Source organism: Pogona vitticeps, chromosome 14 (genome assembly GCF_051106095.1).
Source record: "Pogona vitticeps strain Pit_001003342236 chromosome 14, PviZW2.1, whole genome shotgun sequence".
Classification (NCBI taxonomy): domain Eukaryota; kingdom Metazoa; phylum Chordata; class Lepidosauria; order Squamata; family Agamidae; genus Pogona; species Pogona vitticeps.
Window position 1 is genome coordinate 20,228,653 of NC_135796.1, and position 21,392 is coordinate 20,250,044.

The window sequence follows — 21,392 nt, forward strand, 5'->3', positions numbered from 1 at the left end:
ACATACATACATACATACATACATACACACACACACACACACACAGGTCCTCCCCAAGCCCTCCCGTGAGGAATGTCCGGGCGTCCTTGCTCGGTTGAGCCTGGGGTTGTGGGGGGGGGGGCAAGCAGATAGGAAATGAATGGGGAGGGGGGGGGTTGTCACTTACGAGGTGAGGCTGCTCTGAGCCGGCCTGCCTTTTCCTCAGCGAGGAAAGCCTGTGGTGGCTGCGGGCGGAGAACCTCCGAAGGGAGTCCCTGCTGCGGGAGGCGAAGTGCCGGAAGGACGAGGTGCGCTTCAGGGGGGCTCGGCCCCGCCCCCTCCCCCTCCCCTGGCGCCCGGTCGTGGGCCACTGCCGTGGTCACCAAACTCAAGGCCTCTTGCAAGGACCGCCGAAAGGAGCCCACCCACTGGGACACGTGGGAATGGGCCACCGTCAGCTTGTCTCCGAGGTACTCCATGGCTCTCGGCCCCCTCCCCCAGACCCTCCTCCAGCTCAGAGCCGCTGCCCGGGAGCCCCAGGAGGCTTGGCCACGCTCCGGCACACCAAGGCCAGGAACGGAAGCCAAAGCACTGGGGTGGGGGTGAGGGGCCGACGGAGACGCTCCCAGTTGCCGGCACCTCCCCACGTTTGTCCCTGTGGGTGCTGATCAGAGGTTCGCTTCTTCCTCTCTTGCGGCTTCTTCAGATAACCAAAGGCACCCTTCCAAACACACACATGGAGACGTCTAATCGCTGGCACACCAAAGAGAGAGGTCTATAAAATCCGTAGGAGGGCTTCCCGAGGGAGACGACGGCCAGCGCTTTGCTTCTCTTCTCCTCCTCTCCTCGCCCGGCCAAGCCCTTCTCCGCGGCCGGGTCCAGGCAGGGAAAGAGCCTCTCCGGGCCAGTATGGGGGGGGCCCTCCTCCTCTTCCTCCTGGCCCGGTGGACTTCGATGGAGCAGTGCAGGCTCCCGAAGCCCTCCTATATCCCATCTGCCGCGGGGTGGGCCACTCACCCCCCCCCCTCAAGGGACACGTAACCCTCCCGAGGGGGTGGGCGACCTCACACCAGCCCTCCGTCATGGGCCACTTTGAACCGGCAGCCCCATCCTTTCTGGAGATGCCTCATCCCGAAGGAAGGAGCCTGCGCTTTCTCGGGAGTAAAATAAGAGGAGGAGGAGGAGGAGGAGGGGAAAACTCCACCAAGAGCCAGCCTGCGGTGGTTGCCTCAGAGCTGCTGCCGACACTGCCGGGCAACCTTCTTCTGAATGGCTCCCTGCCTGGGAAGGGAGGGAGGATCAGGCGGGGGGGGCGGGGGGGGAGCTTGGCCGGAGGGAGGGAGGGAGGGAGGGAGGGATCACAGGGCCCTTTCAGGAGAGGCCGCAGGAAGCTTGGCTCTCCTCAGGGCGGCAGAGGCTGGTCCCCTTTCCGGCCGCCAGCTCACCTGGGCTTTCTAAAGCGGGGGGGGCGGCATCCTCACCGGGGGGGGGGTCCCCGAGTGCCCCATAGGGCTCAGCCCCCACCCCAGTCCCCCTCTCTCCCTCCCCCCTTGCAGGCACCAGGTGAAGCCCCCGCCCACTCGCTGCCCCCCCCCAGAGCCGCTTTCCTTCCCAGGAAGAGGCTGGGTCTGCACGAGGGTCGCCATGGCAACCGAGGGAACAGCATCTGCCTCCCGACTGGGCAGGAGGAGAGGAGCCGATCCGCCCCTCCATCCATCGGAATGATTCACCCGTTCGTGCGGAGGATGATGCCGTCACAGGGCGGCACCTGGCCCTGCTCCACCCTGGCCTCCAACCCCTCCAGAGGAGGAGCCCCCCCCCGGGAAGGGATGCCCTCTCAGGCAGCGCTGCCCAGCCAGCAGCGGGGGGGGGGAGGCCCTCTCTCCCTGGCCCTGGGATTCCACTCCCCCCCCCCTCACCAAAGCCTTGCAGCCTTCTGACGTCTCTGCTGGGTGCACTTTCTCCCTCGTTTTCTGGCTTGGCAGGGATCTCCCGCCCACACCCCAATTCCCCTCAAGAGCTCTAACCAGATTTTGTCTCCAGGCTTCTGAGAAGGAGGGCCTGGGAGGATGCGAAACGCTCTGCTTCCAAACGCCTGTGTGGACAAGGGGCAGGTCAAGGCTAAGCCAAGGATGATGCCAAGAGCGGCTGAGCGCCCACCAGACCCTGGAGGCTGGAATCAAGGTGCTCCACTAAGACCAAAATCTCTCTGGGCCATTGTTATTGCTCGCTCTCGCTCTCGCTCTCGGCCTGGCCTACCTCCCAGGGCTGCTGTTTTGGAGGCTGCCGCAAGGAGGGGAGGGGAGGCGGGTCTACCACCTTCAGCTCCCCAGAGGAACACCAGGACAGGAAGGTGGCTAATAAAGAAATACAGTGACGCTGGAAAGGGGCAGCCTCTCTGAAGTGGTCGGGACAATGCCTGGAGAAGGAGCCCTTCACACACTCACACCCCCTCCTTTGCCCTTTCTGGGGAGTGTTCTGGGGGAGAGGGGCCAGAATACTCCAAAGCAGAAACTGGCAGGGAGCGAGGCTGGAGGGAGGCGCCCTGCGTGCCAGCTCTTGCCAGCCTCCACGGCAAGCGAAGCCGGTGCCCAAAATGGGCTTCCCTCACTGAGGCCGCGGCTAGAGGCGTGGGCGGCCACTCGTTGCTCAGAAGGCATGGGGAAGGGGGTGCCTTTGCATGTTTCTTTGTGCCTGGCACATGCCCAGCAAAACCAGCGAGGAGAAGCGTCCTCCCCTGGCCGGCTGCGAGCCTTCCCGGTTGGTTTCTTCCTGAAGCAACGAGCCGAGGCAACCGTGCCCACAGTTCAGAAATCAGGGGAACCGAAGCCTTCCTCCTCACGGTTTCCCTTGTAAGGCCACAACGGTTGCCGTGCATTCCTCCAGGCTCTCGGTTCATGTTCCTTCGAAAGGTGACGTCACTGGAAGCAGCTGGTTTTGCCTGAGGCCATTTAAAATTAGTCAGGGGCTCTTGGCCGAGCGGCGTCATCATCCGGAGCCGAACAGGTGGTACGGAGGCCCCTGCCTCTTCCTGCTGCCCCCCCCCCCCAAGTTTTCCTGCTTATCCTGCTGCCTTAAATGGAGGCTGACTAGATACATACAGGACTGGAAGTGACCGCTCACGTCGGACTGCAGGAGGGACGTCCTGCAAGGCCGCCCTGTGAAAAGGACCTCGCCTACAGTCTGTCCCCCCACACACACACCCTGGGGCCACCCAGGGAGGTCCGAGGGCGCCCACTGGGGTCTCTGCATGGCATCAGCCAAAGCAGGAGAAATCAAGCAGGAAACCGCAGAGGGAAGAGTCAAAACGGGGGGGGGGGGACCCTCCTTCTTCCCCCCCCCGTCCACTGAGCCCCAGAGAAGAACAGGCTGCCCTGAGCTGGCCACGGCTTGCCCGCTTCCTCTCATCAGTCCCGCCAGCGATGGGTGGGTGGGGGGCCGTTTCTCTGGCACGTTTCACCTTTAAAGACATGTCCCCGTTCTCATGCACATTCCCCTACAAAGACTGCTCCCTTGTGCACGACGACGTTTCAGACGCAGGCGTTTCCCGTCACACGGCAACACGAAGTGTGGAAAAGCAGGGACCTGGGCGTCTCTTTGTGTTTCGGTCCAGGTCAGGTCTGGCAAGCGCAAATTTGGTCACATTTTCAACAAAAATCAAAGGGATCCCAACCTCTTTCCTTTTCTGGTATCAGCAAACAGCTGCCTTGAATCCTTTTTACAGAGAAAGGCAGGGTAAAATATTTAAAATATTTCAATTAATTAATAAAATAAACGCCCTGCCTTTGTGTCCCTTTGACGCAGGGCCCCATCCCGCTCATCTTTTCCGAAACAGAACAAACCAAGGACTTTCCCTCTCAAGGGAGCCGACACCGAAAGACCCCCCCTCCCACTCTCCTCACCTCGGCAGTCACACCAAAGTGTGTGTGGTTGTTTTTTTTTTGGGGGGGAGCCTCTCTCTGAAGAGGACTTTGAGAAACACCCGCTCCAGCCATTCGGCCGTGGAATCGGCCCAAAACAAGCCCAGAAACGGCTCCAAAAGAGCCAGAAAGGGTGGAGGGCAGGAGAGGCTCAAGGGCTTCGCCGGACTGGCCTCCCTTGAGTAAACGGAAAGGGAGAACGAGGCGGTTAATGGTTAAACCAAGAGCCTTTTTGCTCTGCTGAAGCTGTGCCCACAGCCCTGAGCAAGCCTGCCGAAGGCCTTGTGGGGGCAGGTGGGTTGGCGCCTCAGGCTGCTGGGTCAATGAGGCAGCGTGGGGGGGGGGGGAAGGCATGGGCCCGGGACACTGGTGGGCTCTGATGCTAATCAGCCACCCCCAGCCCATCAGGGCAACATCAGGACCACTGCTATACAGCCTGGGTCTTCTTGTCCCCCCCCCCCTCCTCAGGGTGTGTGCACCCTGTTCTTCTGTTTTTCTAAGAGCCCCCCCTCCCCCCCCTTCCGTCAGCCTTCCTTTCCCAGGAAAGCCAAAACATGCAGGCAGGAAACGTCTGTGAGCTCCATATCCTAAACACCCACAATTCTGGATGCAAAGAGAATGGGGTTGTGCACCACACCACAGAGGCCACACCAAGGCGATTGTTTTGCAAGCACCACCTTCAATTCCCCCCCCCCCCCGGGGAGAGGGCGGAGGCGCTGGGCTTGGCAGGAGAGGGAAACACTCTCCCTTTATCCACAGATCTTGACAAAACAAACCAACAGAAAACAGGCAACTTTGTGACAAAAGGAGGGATACAAACTAGCTCCACAACACAGAGATACTTTTTAATTTTAAAATTCACCTCTTGGTGATCCCTGTGCATCTGGGAACTATTGCACTTAACCACGGCAGCCTGTTTTTCTCCCAGAACATGAATTATGAGGTGGGGGTGGGGTCCCATCCTGTCTGCTGGGTCCCGGGATCATCCTGTGGATGCCTCACGAGGCTCACCCCACCTCCACCTCCACCTCCAGCCCCTCCCTTCCCCCAGAGGGCTATAAACCAGACACCGCCTGGGTTGCACCAGGCCTGGGAGTCAAGCCCAGCTCCACCTTCCCTTCTGCTCCGGAGGACCTGAGCAAGGGGGGGGGGGGAGGCCCTGGCAGCAGCGGGGGGGTCCCTGAAAAGGGGGGGGGGACAAGAAGGTGCCCTGGCAGGTATCCTGCTGCACAGCTCCGACTGCACAGCAGGAGTGACGTCACCTGCAGTGGGAGGCAGCCAGCCCTCGGAAGGTGGGTGGCCAGCCCCTTTCTGCTCCCTGTCCCTGCTCCCCTCTGCGCAGTGGGGCTGCCGACAGGATCTGCCAGAGCAAGCAGGTGCCATCTCAGGTTCTACTCAAGCCAAGGATACACGTGAGTCATTCACACACCACTGGGTTTCATGGCCCTAACGCGCCTCATCCGTATTTATATACACAGACACACACACACGTACGCATGGCAGTGACTCACTGGAGTTTAACAACAAGAGGAAGAAATTGAGAAAACAAACCCACCAGCAGCTGCCTTGAAATTAAAAATATCTCAGGTGCCATCAAGGACGTCTGGCTGAACAAGGGGAACAGGGATGACGGGGCCAGCCAGCAGAAGCCAAACCCAGTGGGCCACTGGGGAAGAGAGGGACCAGCCAAGCCCGGCCCCTGCACCTTCCGCTCAGAAAACCCACTTTCCTGGACTAGAAAACCTCGGATCCTCCAGTCAGCCTAATAAAAATATCCCTCAGGTCTCTTTCCCGTTCTGGGGAGTGCAAGCAGATCAGAGTCCAGTCCTGGAGCGGGTATCCTCCACAGTCATGCCAACCCACAGTCATTTAACTCAAGCTAAATAAATAAATAAACAAACAAACAAACAAACCCCTCACTTCTCCAGGAAGTAGCCCTCCGTTGAGTCGCCCCATACACACACCCCACACCCCTCAGCTGAGAAGCGGCAGCTCCACATTCACAGCAGCATTGCTGAGTTCTTGAGGACCCCCCCCCCCACGGCTTCCCAGAGGGGAGAGTGACCCCCCCCAATGTCAGCTCACAGGGATCAAGAACCTTTCCCTGGCCCCATGCGCGGCAGAAGGGCTCCCCGGGGGAACCAGTCTGTCCGGATGGCTCAAGGGGAAGGGAGCCGGGGCCCGGATCCGCAGCTGGACACCCTCCTTTGCCTGGCTGAGGCCCAGGACGCTGCACAGGAGGACCAAAGACAGCTTTGGGGGGGGGACTCCGTGGGGAATTTCACTCTCTTTTCCATGGCTGCACTTAGTCGGTTATGGGAGGCCACGAAACATAAGCTGGGAAAGAAGTCAAGGCCTTGGGATTAAGCCCTGAAAGCGAGGCCAGGCCAGCTTCCTGCCCGAAGGGACTTTCTAGGCTAGAAACTGCTCGGTTATTCACAACCGGCCTCTCGAACCAGGTTTATCCCAAAGGACAGCAAGAGGGAAGAAGCCCTTCCGGGACTGGCAGGCAAGCAGAAGAGGCAACCTCTCTCTCTCTCTCTCTCTCTCCCCCCCCCCGCCCCCGACCCACGCTACCAGGTCCCCTCGCAGACAGGCCTCCCCTGCTCCTCAGAGACTGCCCTGCCCTCCCGCAGCAAGAAACACGGGGGGGGGGGGCTGGCCCACGTCCCGCCCCCTTGCCGAGCGCCGGGAGCCACCGCTTGGTGAGGGCGCCCTCCTGTGGCCACGCCATGGAGCCACTTTTAGACGGGAATGGCTGAGATTCAGTGGAAAATGCCAGCCCGCTGTCTGAGGGAGCCACAACGCTGAGAATCCATGTTGCTGGGAGAACTTTTACAGGCAGAGCCCGAAAAGGACAACCCTTTCCACTCTCTAACCACGACGCAGGAACAGGAAGACACGGGTCCAGAAGGAGGCCGGCTCCTCTCAGGTGGCTCTCAGGCTGCCCCGCCCGACAGATCCCAAGAAAGGAGGATCCGCATCTAGCAGCGGGGCTCAAGAAAAGGCCACCTGTCCTAGAAGGATCCTCCCTCCCTCCCTCCCTCCCTCCCTCCCTCCCTCCCTCCCTTCCTTCCTTCCTTCCTTCCTTCCTTCCTTCCTTCCTTCCTTCCTTCCTTCCTTCCTTCCTTCCTTCCTTCCTTCCTTCCTTCCTTCCTTCCTTCCTTCCTTCCTTCCTTCCTCCCTCCCTCCCTCCCTCCTCCCTCCCTCCCTCCCTCTGTTTGTGAGAGGAACCCTTGCACGCACCAGAGTTTCCACAGGGATGCCGTTCCTTGCCTTTTGCCAGCCAGGAACAGCTCCTGGGCTGGCGCCATGCCCCCTCCCTCTCCTAAGGAAGCACAGAAGGTGGTGGCGGGGGGGCAGAGTAACAGGGCACCTCTTTGGGAGAGCCACCCCCAAAGGCAGCGGCAGTTGGGCTCAGGTGAGGGCGGCTCTCAAAGAGGTCACGGGAATCAAGGCGTCGGATTCGTGGCAGGCCACAACAGCCCACCGGCTCCACGTTTTAACTCAGTCATGTGTGAAAATGCGGCCTGTGTTCAAGTGTAAAGAAAGGCACCACGACACTCTCTCTCTCCCTCTGCACCAGGAAACTTCAGAGGGAAGGTGGAAAGGGCCTTTCCTGGGGGGGGGGAGGCACTGTCCCTCCCAAACCTCGAAAAGGCAAATGACTTCTGCAGGGGCGTCAGAACGGAGCAACTAAGGAGCACTGGAGAGGGGAGGGGGGGGGAAACCAGGCAGCCGGAAGGTTTCGCAGGCCGGGCTCCTTGGAAACCAGAGCTTGTAACCAGAGCTATGCAAAAACAAAGGCTGACTTTGGTGAGGCTTCTCTGGCAGCAGAGCCTTCACGTCCCCCCCCCCCCCGCCGTGTGGCTGTGCCACGGGTGTGAGTCCTCCCCTCGCTGGTTTAGGGGACAGCCTGCAGAGGGGCCTCTGAGACAAGAAGGGGCTCTGAAGGAACGAGCAGGGGGTGCCTTTCTTTCTGACTTATTTACGGCATTTCCACCCCAGGTCTTTGGGGGGGGGAATCTTCCACGAACACAAGCGGGGGGGGGGAAGCTCTCCCTTCAGGCTGGCCAGCTGACAGTCACCAGGGCTTCAGAGGGGAGGCTGGAGGGGAGGCCCTCGGTGGCCCCGGAGTTTCCTGAGCCGCAGCCTTGCACCCTGCTGTGACAGCCAGCCCCAGAGGGGAGCACAGGGAGGCCCGCCAGGGGCCGGTGCGAGGCTGGCCGCTCAGCAAAGCAGCAGACGGGGCTGCTGTCCAAACTAGCCTTCGGTGGAGCCTGGCAAACAGGAAGAGGAGGACCAGACGAGGGAGAGGGCCCTGCTTGGTTTCCAAAAGGAAAATGCCTCCCTTCTCCAAGCCCTGGAGGGGGGGAGGCCAGCACCAAGTCTTGGGGGGGGGGGCTTCCAAAGGTCCCGGAGCTCCTGCCTGGCATCAGGTGGTCCTTTAGGATGAGGACGCCAAGGGCCACCTCCCCCGCCAGACCCCCTCAGCCCCAGCCCTCTACTGGGGCCAAGCCCCCCTCTGAGAGCAAGCCCCCCTGCCCTGCCCTACAGGAGCGCCTCCCTACCCAGGAAGACTAGCCAATACAGTGGACCCTTGACTTACGGAATTAATCTGTATTGGAACGGTGGCTGCAGGTCGAAAAGTCTGTAGGTCGAGCCTCCATTGATATACAATGCATTGAAAACCGATTAATCCGTAACCGGCCGTTTTTGTTCCATTTTGGGTTTTTTCCCCCCGGTCTGTAGGTCGATTCTCTGGCTGCAAGTTGAAACTAAATTCTGCAGTCAGCGAAGTCTGTAACTCAAAAAGTCTGTAAGTGGAGCCGTCTGTAAGTCGAGGGTCCACTGAACAGGGAAGGAAGGGCTGAATCGGCCCACCCACCCCTGCTCCCGCTTGCAAGCAGAAGCCGCTGGCGCCACCCTGAAGAATTATACTGGCACAAAGTGGAGAGACACCCACACCCACACCACACCCCTCGACCAACCCTTTGAGCGATGTCACCCCCTGACACTTCAGTTGCACTGTGCGAAGTGGGTGCAGAGACCCAGTCACGCCCCCAAACTGCTACAAGAAAGAAAACTAGGGAAAATTAGGGTTAGGGTCTGATGTTAGGAAAGTGTGAAGGAAGAGGAGAAGGGGATGACAGAGGACAAGATGGTTGGACAGGGTCACCAAAGCGACCAACATGAATTTGACACAACTCCGGGAGGCAGTGGAAGACAGGAGGGCCTGGTGTGCTCTGGTCCATGGGGTCATGAAGAGTCTCACACGACTAAACAACAACAAAGTCACAAAGCATCACTGGTGTGTGTGTGTGTGTGTGTGTGTGTGCGTGTGCGTGTGCGTGTGTGTGTGTGTGTGTGTGTGTGTGTGTGTGTGTGTGTGTGTGTGTGTGTGTGTGTGTGTGTGTGTGTGTGTGAACCTACGCGTCTGTCAAACGGAAACAAAGGGCCTCGGGCAGAAAGCGACCACAACCAAGTGTCACCGGGGGGGTGTCCCCTACTCACCCACAGAGCTTGGAAGGACTTCAACAGGTTTGGGCACAGGTAGTACTCCATTTTCCCAAGGAAGATGGGAAAGACGTCAAGGGTCAGTCCCGGGCGGCTTGGCCGCAGGTCCCAAGCCGGAAGGCCCACCGGGCGAACCCGGGAGCACGCGGACCATGCAGGAACCTCTCCGGCTCAAAGGAAGGAGGGACTCCGCGGCAGGCAGCCGTTTAACCGTTGCTGGGGAGCTGCCAATGTGGGAGCCACCCCTGAGCCACCAAGGTCAGGTGATTTGTCCACCCCCCCCCCCTCTGCTGGCCGGGGCACCGAAGGGCTGGCCTGTTCCCACCAGCTCTGAGGAGGAGGAGGAGTTGCCAGGTCTCCTGCAGTCCAAAGGTTTCCAAAAAGAGCACCCTTAAGCGGATCCTACAGGCTGCCTCTCCCGCTCACCCCCGCAGCCGCACCAGCAGGAGCAGCACAGCCCTAGCCTGGGGGGGGGGGCGGCTGGCTGACCTCATTTCCCCTTCAGCCTTGGACCACAGCAGCAGCAGCAGCAGCAGCGGGAAGGTGGGAAGGGAGGGGGGAACAGGCTTAGCATAAAAATGCTTTTTGAATTAAATAGGGGATAAAACCCTCCTGCAGCCCGTGAGCGCCTGCCATCCTGGGAGGATTGCAAGGAGAGAGGGCTGGCAACCAGGAGCCACCGCGCCAGCAGCAAAGCCAACAAATTATTTATCAGCAGCTGCCTGATCCCTTCTTCCTCCTCTCCCTCCTCCTCCTCCTCCCCGGCCATGATGCCACAGCTGTCCTGTCCAGGGAGGGGAGAGAAAAGAAGAGGGTCTGAAGGCTTCTTGCTTCTCAATAACTTCTCAAACAATGGGAATTTGTGATGGGGGGGGGAACACATGAAAACAATTCCTAAAACCTCCCTGGGGGGGGGACACAGAGGCCCCCATGAGTGCTGATTGCTAGGATGCCAAGCATAGACACCCTGGCAGGGTTAAATCCAAGGGGCAGAGGAGACGCCGGGCAGTCTCCACTTTCTCACGGATTCCCCAGGCCTCGTCTTGTGGGGTGAACAGCCGGACTGAGGGCAGCACCCCTCGACTTTCCGGGGCTGGCATTTCTCATTTCACAAACCAAGCGGTCACTCCCCTCTCCAACTCCAGCCGCCGGGAAGCCTGCCAAGGCCAGAGACCCAGCAGCAAAAAGGGAAAGCCAAGAGCATTCTCCGTAGCCTGACAGAGAGAGAGAGAGAGAGAGAGAGAGAGAGAGAGAGAGACTCGCCCTCCCCAAAGTTCCTCTGCCCCGGTTTCTGTTCCTTTTTGGAAGATATATTTTACAAAATCCTCCCACACGCCCTTCCTCAGTACTGCCATTTCCAGCAAACTCAAAGACACACAGAACCATCCTCTCGTCACCCTCACGCCCCCAGAGAAGGAGACGGCAGCATTTCAAGGCTGGGATTCAGCCCCTTGTTTTAAAAGTATGGGGGGGGGGGAGAGAGTCTTTTAAGCAGCCAAACGCAGAGGCAATACGGAGTGATGCAGGCCCTACAGGAAACTTTGGGAGGGAGGAAAGGGAGGCAGACTGAACAGGTGACAGGACAGCAGAGGGAGCAAGGATGAGGCCGGTGGGCAAGGACACCCCCACCAACACACACCCCCCCCCGCATTTGGCTGTCACTGAAGACGCGCAAGAGGCGGAAGCAGCCCAACTTTGCAAGAGCGACTGGCTTTCCAAAATGGGTCTCTGTGGGGCCTGGCGGAGGAGGGGGAGAGTCCTGTGGCAGGCAAATGGAGAGCACCTCGGGGCTCCAACGGGCCTCGCCTCACTCCTCCTCTTCAAGGGCGGAGCCTGTCTCTCCCCGCCCCCCCCCCCGCCCCGGGTCCAGTCATGAGTTGCCTGCAATCACAGACAAGCACCTGGATCGTGCCCGGCGAGAGGGGCTCTGGGGTGGCCGCTCTCCCTGTGGCCGGCTCCTCTCCTCCCAGCTGCTAACCATAACCCTCTCCCCAGCCAACGCCATGTCCCCATCAGCCAGTGGGGCTGGAAGCCCTCACCCGCCATGGCTGGAGGCTGCATGCCAAGAGACCCTCTCCCAGGGGGTGCCCACTCGGAGGTAACCACTCAGGGGCCCTTGATGGCTCTGCAAAGGCAAACCCTGTTCCAAGCATACTCGCGCGCCAAGCCGGGGTCCGAAACACCTCCACGACTCCTTCCGCAGACAGAGAGACCTTCCGCAACCGGGACCTGACTGGGGAGGGGATTCCTCCATGGCCGCAATGCCCGAATGCCCCCCCCGGCCGGGTGCCCTGCGGGACCAGCAGCGGCCAGAGACTGGACGGATGGACGTACCCCCCTCCCAACGCCGTGCAGGGCCCTTCCCCATCTGCACGCCTCCTGCCCGGGCCTGCTTCCTCTTTCCTCCACAGGGGCTGCAGAGACATCGGCGGGGCCTGCCCTCACACAAGAGACGGCCTGATCCCTCCGGGAAGCAAGTGCAGGGAGACCCCATTAGCCCAGACTTGCCCCCTTCTTCCCAGTCTGGATGCCACAGCCAAGCGGGGAGCGGCCCCAAGTCTCTGCCAGGTGCCGCTGACCCTTTGGTCTCCCCAGGAGCAGAAGGGGAGGCCTCCCTGACCTCAGGATCTCCTCTTTCCCTAGCCGGGGGGGGCAGGGGAGGGGGGCAGGCCTGGTCTGCAGAGGGAGGCCCATGCCAGGCACACCGAAAACAAGAAGTGGGCCCCGTCGGAAGAGAGCGACTCAGAGAAAACCCAGGTTTGCCGCTGGAAGCGGGCCCCCCCGCCCGTCTGCCGGTCCCCAAGAGCGCACAGGTGCCCTTTCGGCTCACACGGCATTCGCACCGTGGACCAGAGACGACGGAGTAAGAGGAGGACCTACCGCTGTCGCCCGGCCTGTTCTGCGCTCTTTGTAAAGACTGCGACTCCTGCGCTGGAGAGGGCCCGATCCGTCCCGGCCCCAGATGGCCTGTTCGTCTTCCTGGTCCTGCTGAGAAAAGAGACCCGGAGGTCAAGGGAAACCACCTTCAAAGAATCCCCCCCCTCGCATACACCCCCCACACACACACACCAGTGGGACAACCAGGTGGGCAGCCTTTTGACACCTGGCCTGGCCGAGGCCGCCCTTCCGGCTGGAGCCCTTCCGGCTGCCCTGCAACTCCCCCGGGGGTGGGGGGTGGGAGAAGAGACTTTTCTTCAGGGCAGGTCGGCCTCTGGAAACACGGGCAGAGAAGGGGGCAAGATTCTCCTTTTACCAGGGCATTTTCCATGACATTCTCCAAAATCTGCCAAGGCTTTCACTCACTCACTTTCTCCCCCACCCCTTCTTTCCTTAAATTGAATTGGGGCTCTCCTATTTGCAAGCCGTCTCACCTCCGGGTCACAAACCAAATCCTACTAGTCAGAGTGGTGATCAACTGGCGGGAGCCGCCCTTCTGCGGACGGCTGCCCTGGCCAGGTACGGGCCACGGACAGCCGGCACGGTCCTCCCGAGGGCGTTGCCACCAGCCAAGCCGGCCGGGGGATTCCAGGCGGCACAGCCTGCCCTTACCCCCGAGCCCACTCCTCCGGGCTCTGGAGGAACAAGTGACCACCCAGCTTCCAAGGGGGTGCCCCACCTTCTCGCCTTCCCTCCAGTCTCATCCTGAACAAGACCACGGCTCCCTGCAAAGCCTAGCAGCCTCAGTACCTTGTTCCCTCTGGAGACGAACGGCTCACAGGGCGAAAGGCTCCGTCGGGGCGTCGTCTGGCTGGCGGCGCTTTCCAGGCGGAGGCTCGGGGCCGCTCTGCCCTCTTCCGTCTGCCACTCCCTGGTGGGGCCCCCAAAAGGGAGGCCACCCTTCGCTCCGGCCGGATGAACCTTGCCTAAGGAGGAACGCTTCGGATCCGCCAGGGCACCGGACAGGCCGGGGGCTCTGCTGGGCGTTTCGGCCCCGCTCTGGACGCGGGAAGGATCTTTCTCGAGAGAACTCCCCGCCCTCCTCTTGTTCGCACCGCTGACAGGGGGGTTCGGGTGCCAGCTCTCCTCGGCAGACCCTCCCGCCGGCAGCAAGCCCCCCCCGGCAGAGACTGGCTCCGTCGCCGCACCCACAGGGCCCAGAGCTTGCGTGCTGTGACCAGCGCCCCATGCGCTCTGGTGCCACAGCCTCAGGCCCTCCACCGGCTCCTCGTCCAGAATGAAGGTTTTTTTCCTCGCGCCAACATGATCTGTGGGCGAACCCTTTGGGATCTCTGCCCCTGGCCTCCCCCAGTGCAGAGGGGTGAACGTGGTCTCTCTGGCCTTCACGGGACTCGACCCGCTGCCGTAGCCAGCCGGCCACCTCTCCCCCTCCTTGAGAGGGCAGGATTCGGCCAGGGAGCCACCCTGGTGGCCGAGGCCCGAGGAATACTCTGAAGCGGGGGCCTCTCTCTGTTCCCAGGGAAACCAGCTGCTCTCCCGAGGAGGACGAGGGCCTTCTTCTCCTTTCTCCGGAGCCAGGGCGACCGTCTTGGAGCCCTCCTGATATTCCGCCATCAGCAGGTCCAGGTCGAGAACCCGGGGTCGGGAACGCTCTCCCGCCTGCCCTTTGCTCCCCCGGCGGCTCTGGTCCGTGGTCCCCGCTTGCCTGCTGTCTCGCTGAAGGGCCCTCAGGTGGGGGGGCGGCCTCGGCTCCACCGCCGTCACTCTCTCCTCCGCCCCCTCCAGCCGCCGCCTCCTGCCCTCTGCGCTCACCTGGGCCGCTGGGCGCGTCCAGGCCCCTCTCCCGGCGAGCTCTGGCGGGTCCCCCCGGCTCCGGCTAAGAGGCCTGTCCAGAGAGCCCGGCGTCACATCCCGAAAATGTGGACCGAGTGGAGGCTGGCCAGGCTGAGATCTCCTGGAGCCAAGCGTGGCGGACGCCTCGCCTGTGAGGGAGGGAGCTTGCTTGCTTCCGAGAGGCTGGAACGGTTTTTTGGAGGCATCGTCCTTCTCATCCGGCCTTTGGCCCGTGAGAGCAAAATAGGTGGCCTTCCCATCAGAAGGAGCGAGCGGGCTCTTTGTTCCGCTGCCCGGCCGGCTGGGCGAGGGGATGCTCCCTTCCGTGGGCTCGGCCTCAGCTCTGGCTCTGGCGCTCCTCCTTGCGAGAGCGCCATCCTGGAGTAGGAGCGAGTCCCTCCGGCTCAAGGGCCTCACCTTCTCCTGAGCCAGCGCCTCAAAGCTGGCCGCTCCATGAGGCATGGTCTTCCTTCGCCACCGATCCGAAGCCTTTGGAGACGATATGGGGTGGAAGCTCCTCCTAGCCCTTCCCTCAGCCACCGGATCGGGGGGCTGGACTTGACCTCCTCCGGCGTTTGTGTCTGAGGCATGCGATTCTTGCACCCCGTATGCAGCCAGAGAGGCCTTTCGTCCTGACCCTCTGGATTCCGGCTCCTCGTGCGTTGCGTTCGGGTCCTTGCTGCCAAACCTCTGCTCTGGGACCGTCCTGTGGAGAGGAGGCGGGGGGTTCCTGTGTTCGCTGGGGAGAAACGGCACCAACCCCTGGCCCGCACTGGCTGCTCCGCCTGTTCCCACTCCAAGACTCGCGGGGAAGGGTTTCAGCCTTTCAGGACCTTCCGACTTGCCTGCAAGGCCGGCCTCACTTTTGCCTTTCTCTGTTTCCAGAGGCAGCCGGGAGCCTCTGTCGTCTGTTGCCATGGCCCCCTTGCTTCTATTTGGGGAGTGCGAAGCTTTCACGCTGGCCGGCTGCTGCCCAGCCCGATTTTTGCTCTGGTCCGTCGCTTGGGCGTGAGTGGCATCAAGTTCCTTTGAAGTGTGGGTCTTGGCCGCCCCCTCTCCCACATTACTCAGTCGGGGCACAAAACCGTCCTCCTTCGCTGTGTCCCCATTGACATCCAGACTCTGAGGCCAAGCGGCGTGCCCGCTTCCAGCTTTCTTCTGCTCTTTCAAGGATATTTTGCTGCGCAGAGTTACAGCCTTCTCTCCTGGCACGGCTGCAACTGCCTCGCTCTGCACCCTTTCGCCAACCGTCTGGAGAATTTCATACCTGGGCTCTATCCTTTGGTACACGAGCGAATCCTCAATGTGCTTTGCCATGGGCTTCTCGTACGGAATGTTCCATTTGTCCCGCAGAGAAGGCCGCAGGATTTTGTCTCCACTTATAGGCTTGGCTTTTTTGTGTGGTTTAGAAAAAGCCAGTCCATCGGCCTGCTTAGAAGGCACAATCCTGGAGGTTTCTCTCGCGTCCAGCACTCTCTCCAGCCCTGATTCCCAAGACGGTCCCGACGGGCCCCCAACAAGCTCCCTCTCCGGCTGCAACGGAAGCTCAGGTCCGAGGGGTCTGGCAGCCACGCTCAGCCTTTGGACCGTGTGTTCAAACATTGTCGCTCTGACCGTTTTAATGCCTGTACTTCCTGCAGGAGGCGTAGAAGGCGCTTTCACATCGTGGCTTGAGGCCAAAGTAGGTCCGTCACTGTGCTGTGGGTGGCCATCCTGCTGCTCTTTGGGAGGGGTGCCCTCTCGCTCAGGATGCCCACCTGCAAGGGGCCTCTTCATCACCTGCAGCGGCTTCCATGGCTTGCCAGCCGAGGGGCCTTCTCGGGAACCTGCTTCACACTGGGGGTGCCCCTCTTTCTGAAACAGATGGAAACAAAACCCGGTCACTGAGAAACATCAGACTTTACCTCTGGCATATCCGTAACTCTTCCTGCCCTCGGGAGCCATCCTGCGATATTAATTCATTGCTGTTTGTGCATGTGTTTAAAGAAAAGAAAAGAAAAGAAAACACTGCTTGCCAAGCCCAAGAACCAATTTTCGACTTAAGGGCAAAGGGGCCTCTGCCTTGGCACTCCCAGTTGTGTCCTGCTTCCGAGGGTCCACCGCCACTCTCGCAGCCCGCTTCCGCTCTTCACAGGGAGGATGAAGCAGATCTCAGAGCCGGGGCTGGGCTGTTACACAGAGGGTGACCTTGTGGAAGGAAACTAAATCACGGAGGAGTTTTACTATTGTTATTGAAACACAAAGCTCTCACTCCCAGCCTTTCCTCACCTCTCAATCTACAACATCCACCTGTGTCCAGGCACACATGCAGAGAAACGCACCCGGGTCAAAATACGCTGCCTCTTCTTTTGCATCCTGACGGCCGACTGGGAGGTCCCACCCCATGCCAGTTGAGAGAGAGAGAGATCGAACAGCCTAACGAGGAGAGCCAACCAATGCTGCTCACTAGAGGAAGCAAAGGGGTGGAGGAACGCTCACCCCGCATGTGTCACCTCCGCCACGGAGGCCGCTGGCCACCAAAAACACCTCCGCCCACACTCAGGGAACAGACACGGGAGGTTCAGCGCGGTCGTTTTCAGCCCAGGCATTAGTCGGCTAATCTCTTTAGGGATTAGGCCTTTCTTAAAACACACAAGGCCCATTTCTTGCCCAGCCAGAGAGGCCTCTCTGCTCAAGAGGCTTCCCTTTGGCGGCCTCACCTCGTGAAGGTCCTCCATTTCGCTAGCAGGCTTCCTGTTTGACTCGGGCTGTCTCTCGGGCTTGCCTTCGCCGGTGGCGGCTGGGCTGGAAAACCTGTTTGCAAAGATTCCATGTCATCAGAGAGGATTTACCTGAGCAGGACAAATCACCAGGCATTGGCTTCTACCTAAATGTCAGAGGCACAGGTCGCCCGTGTTATTATTTTAACACCCGCCTCAAAGTTGAAAGATCACCTTCCCTTAATACATCCTGAAGATGTTACCTGAGCTAGCAGTGCCGCGACCCCTCGACCCTCCATCATCACCACCGCCCCTCCCCGCCCCTCCCCAGCTCCCGTGGGGCTGCCGGCTCTCACATATTCCTGGAGGGCGTTTGGTGGGGTTCTGGGGAGTGTCCTTTGACCTGGACTGGATCCATTTGGGATCTAATCCATTCTGCCTGGACCCACTTCCACCTTCAAGCAAAGGATTTTAAGGATGCAGCCATAACTCTCTTTTCACAGTCGCTTTCAGGACTACAACTCCCGGAATTCCTCAAACACTGGGCATGCTGGCTGAGTCAGGATGGGCAATGTAGTCCGAAAGCTCTTCCAAGGACCTCCGGTGGCTAATCCCCCAGGCTTCGGGGGGGGGGAACCAACGACAGCCCCACATGCCTTCCCTGGTACTCAGACCTACCAATGGGCACCATCTGACCTGCTTGGGTTTGGACTCAATGGCCTTGCAGCCCCTCTTCACCTCCGCGATTCTAGGACTGCATGAAAAGGCAGCGGCGTCTGCACCTCACCCCGAAATCTGCCCCCACACTTGGCTGCCCTTCCGCAAGCAGACAAAGGACCCTTCAGGCAAGCTTTTCCTGACTGACCAGCGGCCTGAGTGGGGTTTTATAAATGGATGGTTGTACCTTTACTGCTTGGAATGACTTTTTAGTATTGCTTTTCTTTACTTTTTTTTGTGAGTGTGATATTTTTCTGGTCTTTTTTGGTATCTGAATCTTTAAATGCTGTCTTTTAATTGACGTAAGCCGCCTTGGGCCTTCTTAAGGAGAAAGGCAAGGTAAAAATATTTTAAATAAACTGCACAGACACCTAAAACATCAAGAAGCTCCTTTAAAACTTGGAAAAGGGGAAATATGTGAATATGCAGAACCAGGAATAAACAATACAAAGTGAGCACCAAACTCTCCTGTAACTTACAGCTTTGTCAGGTCGGCAGAAAGCGGCCGTGAACGGAAGGACCGGCGCACATTGCCTGGTTTGGCCTCTGGACTGTCCGCCGTCAGCTCTCGGATCCGCTGCTGGATGTTCAGAACTCGGCTCCCTTTCTCAGCACTTTCCAGGGAAGAGGCCGGCTTGGCTGGAGCCTTGCCACCAGAATCCGGGAAACCAGGCGCTTTCTGGACACCCCCTGCCCTCGAGCGCCTGTCTTCGTTGCCTGCGGCCTCTGGGGTGCCTCCACGGGGGCCGCCCGTTTTCGGTGGGTCTGAGGCGGCCTGGTCTTGAGCTGGCTGGCCTTTGCTCCTGGGGGGCTCCTTGCTTTTCTCTGAAGTGGCTGCGATGACTGCCTCTCTTTCCTTCGGCTCCTCCTGACTTTTGAGCCTCTGCTCCCACAGGTGTTTTCTGTCCCTTGCAGACACTTGACTCAAGTCCAGAGCAGGGGCCTCCGCCGGAGGGAGCTTCTGCAAGGCTTTGCTTTGGACACCGAGGGAGGCGTCGGTGTCGGCAGCAGCACCACTGAAACCTGATTTTGAATCGGTGGCACCTGAACTCGCGGCTTCCCCTGTTTGGAGAGGCACGCCGTCCCCCGCGTCGACTAAGTGAGCCCCAGGGTTCCTGTCCTTGTTCTCTGGAAGGCCAGGCTTCCTCCGAACGGAAACCTCGCGGCTCTCAAATCTTGCCGTCAGGTCCATGGAGAGGGGCCTCGGCTTCCTGGCCCAGGGCTTCTCCGGCTCCAAGGGTTCCCCGGGAACCTCAGGCCGGTCTTGTTTCGGATCCTTTAATGACTCCAGAAAGAAGGCCGAGACCGGCCTCGGCTTGGGCCGCCCCTGCTCCCCGGCAGTATCCTTCGCCCTCTCCTCAAGAACCCCAGAAAACGTCTCTTTCCTTTCCACAGGCCGGCGAGGGGTCCAGGCGGCCGGCCGCGGCTCGGAGGAAAGGGATGACTGCCTGTGAAGGGCACCGGCCCCTTCGGGTCTCCGGTGGGAGGCCTCCAACTCTGAAGGGGGCAGCCGCCCCTTGGGGGCCTGCAAAGTGCTCGAGGGTCTTTCAGGTGGCCCCGTCTGCTGGCCTGGCTCCTCGGTGCGGCCACTTTCGAACAGGATGACCGTGTTTGCAGGGGAGCCTGCGCAGATGGGCACGTTGACCACCAACTCCCTGGGGCTTTTGTTCCGAACGGCCTGCTGATCCACCAGTGGCGGGACGTTCCCAGCTGACCCCACGCCCTCCGCTATGCCCTCCGCCCTCTGGCCCAACGGGGAGGCTTTGGGGGCAACAGAACTGGGCTTCAGGAATGGGACAGGTGGCTTCACCATGGCAAAAGCATCCGAAGAGTGCTCCCGGGAAAACGGCTTGGGGGTCAAGCGTGGCCTCGAGAGGGCGGGAGGCATGTTGGCCGGCCTCACGGGGTTCCCATAGGGGGGCCTTTCATCCACAGGCTCCCTGGGTTGGCCACCTGGCTCAGAAAGGGAGGCGATGAAGGCGTGCTGCAACGTGGCTCCGCTCCTGCGCTCGCTGAGGTTCACCAAGGAAGCCAGGGGGGTGCCGACCTCCACTTGCATCGCCATGGCTCCTGTTAAGCCCCCGGTGGGAGGAGGGAGGCCCAGCGAGGAAGGATCCGCTTTCCAAAGCAAGAGGAAGAGGGGTTAACGTGTGAGCCGAGCCAATGGCTTCGTACCACAGCGACTGCCCTCCCACCCCAGCCGCCGCAGGGCAGGACAGAGCAGCAGCGGCTCCCTCTTGGGATGCTGGGGCTCAGCCCCGTGCCAAAGATCCTCCCTCAGACACATTTTAAACACAAGCTGGAAAGGGACACGGATCAATCGAACAGGTGGAGCGGAGAGGGAGGGGGGGAAGCCAGGGATGCCAACTGGGTTGGGGGAAGACAGGAGTGCAGGATCAGGAAGATTCTTCCGGGAGTCCTGCTGGCCAACCTATGTGGGTTCTTCGCTTTCACACCCAAAATGACTTCCATGTGGGAAAAGGAGCATTCTCCCTTCAGATGACAGGTCCCCTGATGCGCCACTTTGCTAAACAGTCTAGGAGACCCATGCATTATCCCGGCCTCACTAAAGTCTGCACCCCTTTTCCACTTACTGCCCATATGGGAACATGCACACATGTTCAGATTCCCTCCCCGTTCCACACCTTCACAGCTGAAGGGATGCCGTCTAAAGGCAGGGGAACATGGGCTTGGAAGGTTACACATTTCCCCAAACAGATCTTGTCAAGTCCATGAGCAGCGCTGCTCCAGAGAACCTCTATTTCATACAAACCAGCATCTTGTACCTTGGTCTCCTCAGGTCTCTTAGCGCGGTGCCCCTGGAAAAAGAGGCCAAGGAATTCTGGAGTCATTCTGGACCGCATCGTCGCCATACAGCCCACCGAGCGTGGCTCAAGGGGAAAAGACCATTTTTTGTGGTTCCTGGAAATGAATAACAGAGAAGGCAGGCCCTGAGAACATGTCAAAGGGCACATTCGTCTGTCTTGCTCCATATTACTCTGGCTCTCAAGGAAGGAGCCCCTTGCCAGCATTGTATCGCTGGTAGCATGTCTTCTTCTGCTGCTGAATACTTGCACAATTTCATAAGGAAAAAAGGATTCAATGGCGTTGAGGACTTGGAAGCAAAAGGCAACAGCAAGGAAGGGTGAGGAATTGGGAAACATCAGGAGAAACATGCCTAGCAGTGGGAATCTCACCCACCCCCCCACCCCCGTTGGTGCATCTCCAGCGTCTCCCTCTAAGCTGGGGGACAAATTCCTGGCCAAAGTCCCCGGGGGCGGGGGAGGGGGGACGAGATGGAGCCCCGGCCAGGGCTGGCTGGGCCAGGGAGACCCAAATCAGCTTAGAGGGTTCCATCCGGGGGACTTCGCTTTGTGCTCACCTGGGTCAAAGAGACTCCAGGAAAAGAAACAAGCCAGAGGCTGCAGCTTCAAGGAAAGACAGAACGAGAAGAAGAGAAAGTGAGTCCAAAGAGGGAAATCCGACTAAAAGCCACGGCCAATCCATTGACTGCTGAACAGCCTCCTCTGAAGCCGCTGCTCCTAAGAAGGGAACCGAACCGGGTGCCTCCCCTGAGGAACACCGGCTCTCTGGCAAAGCGCCACAGCTGCTGTGTGCAAGTGGGTATCAGTGATCTTCTCCCCCCCCCAATTCCCAAAGCAGCCATTTTCTCAGGCAATGGCTCTGCCCTCTTCCCCACCCCCACCCCCGGTGCCCCTGAGACTAAGACGCTGCTCTTTAATCACCCGGGGCACCTCTCCAACTTGGTGCATCTTCCATGCCGGGGCTCGAGCAGACCGGGAACCAGGGCTTGGGCAGGCTTGGCACT

General features: G+C 59.9%; 1 protein-coding gene across 2 annotated transcripts in view; it reads right to left on the bottom strand.

The window, feature by feature from the left end:
- The window catches only part of KIAA1671 (KIAA1671 ortholog), a 46,910-nt gene that overhangs the window by 14,434 nt on the left and 11,084 nt on the right, over positions 1-21,392 (bottom strand). The window contains exons 2-6 of one of the 2 annotated variants that reach the window (XM_072983406.2): positions 20,350-20,485; positions 18,043-19,681; positions 16,847-16,940; positions 13,104-16,001; positions 12,297-12,401 (exon numbers count right to left, since the gene is read on the bottom strand). In XM_072983406.2, coding sequence (XP_072839507.2) covers positions 12,297-12,401; positions 13,104-16,001; positions 16,847-16,940; positions 18,043-19,628 — 4,683 coding nt within the window. In that variant the 5' untranslated portion in view covers positions 19,629-19,681; positions 20,350-20,485. Of the gene's footprint in view, positions 1-12,296; positions 12,405-13,103; positions 16,002-16,846; positions 16,941-18,042; positions 19,682-20,349; positions 20,486-21,392 lie in introns of both variants that reach the window. The other variant, XM_072983405.2, reaches the window with a different exon arrangement.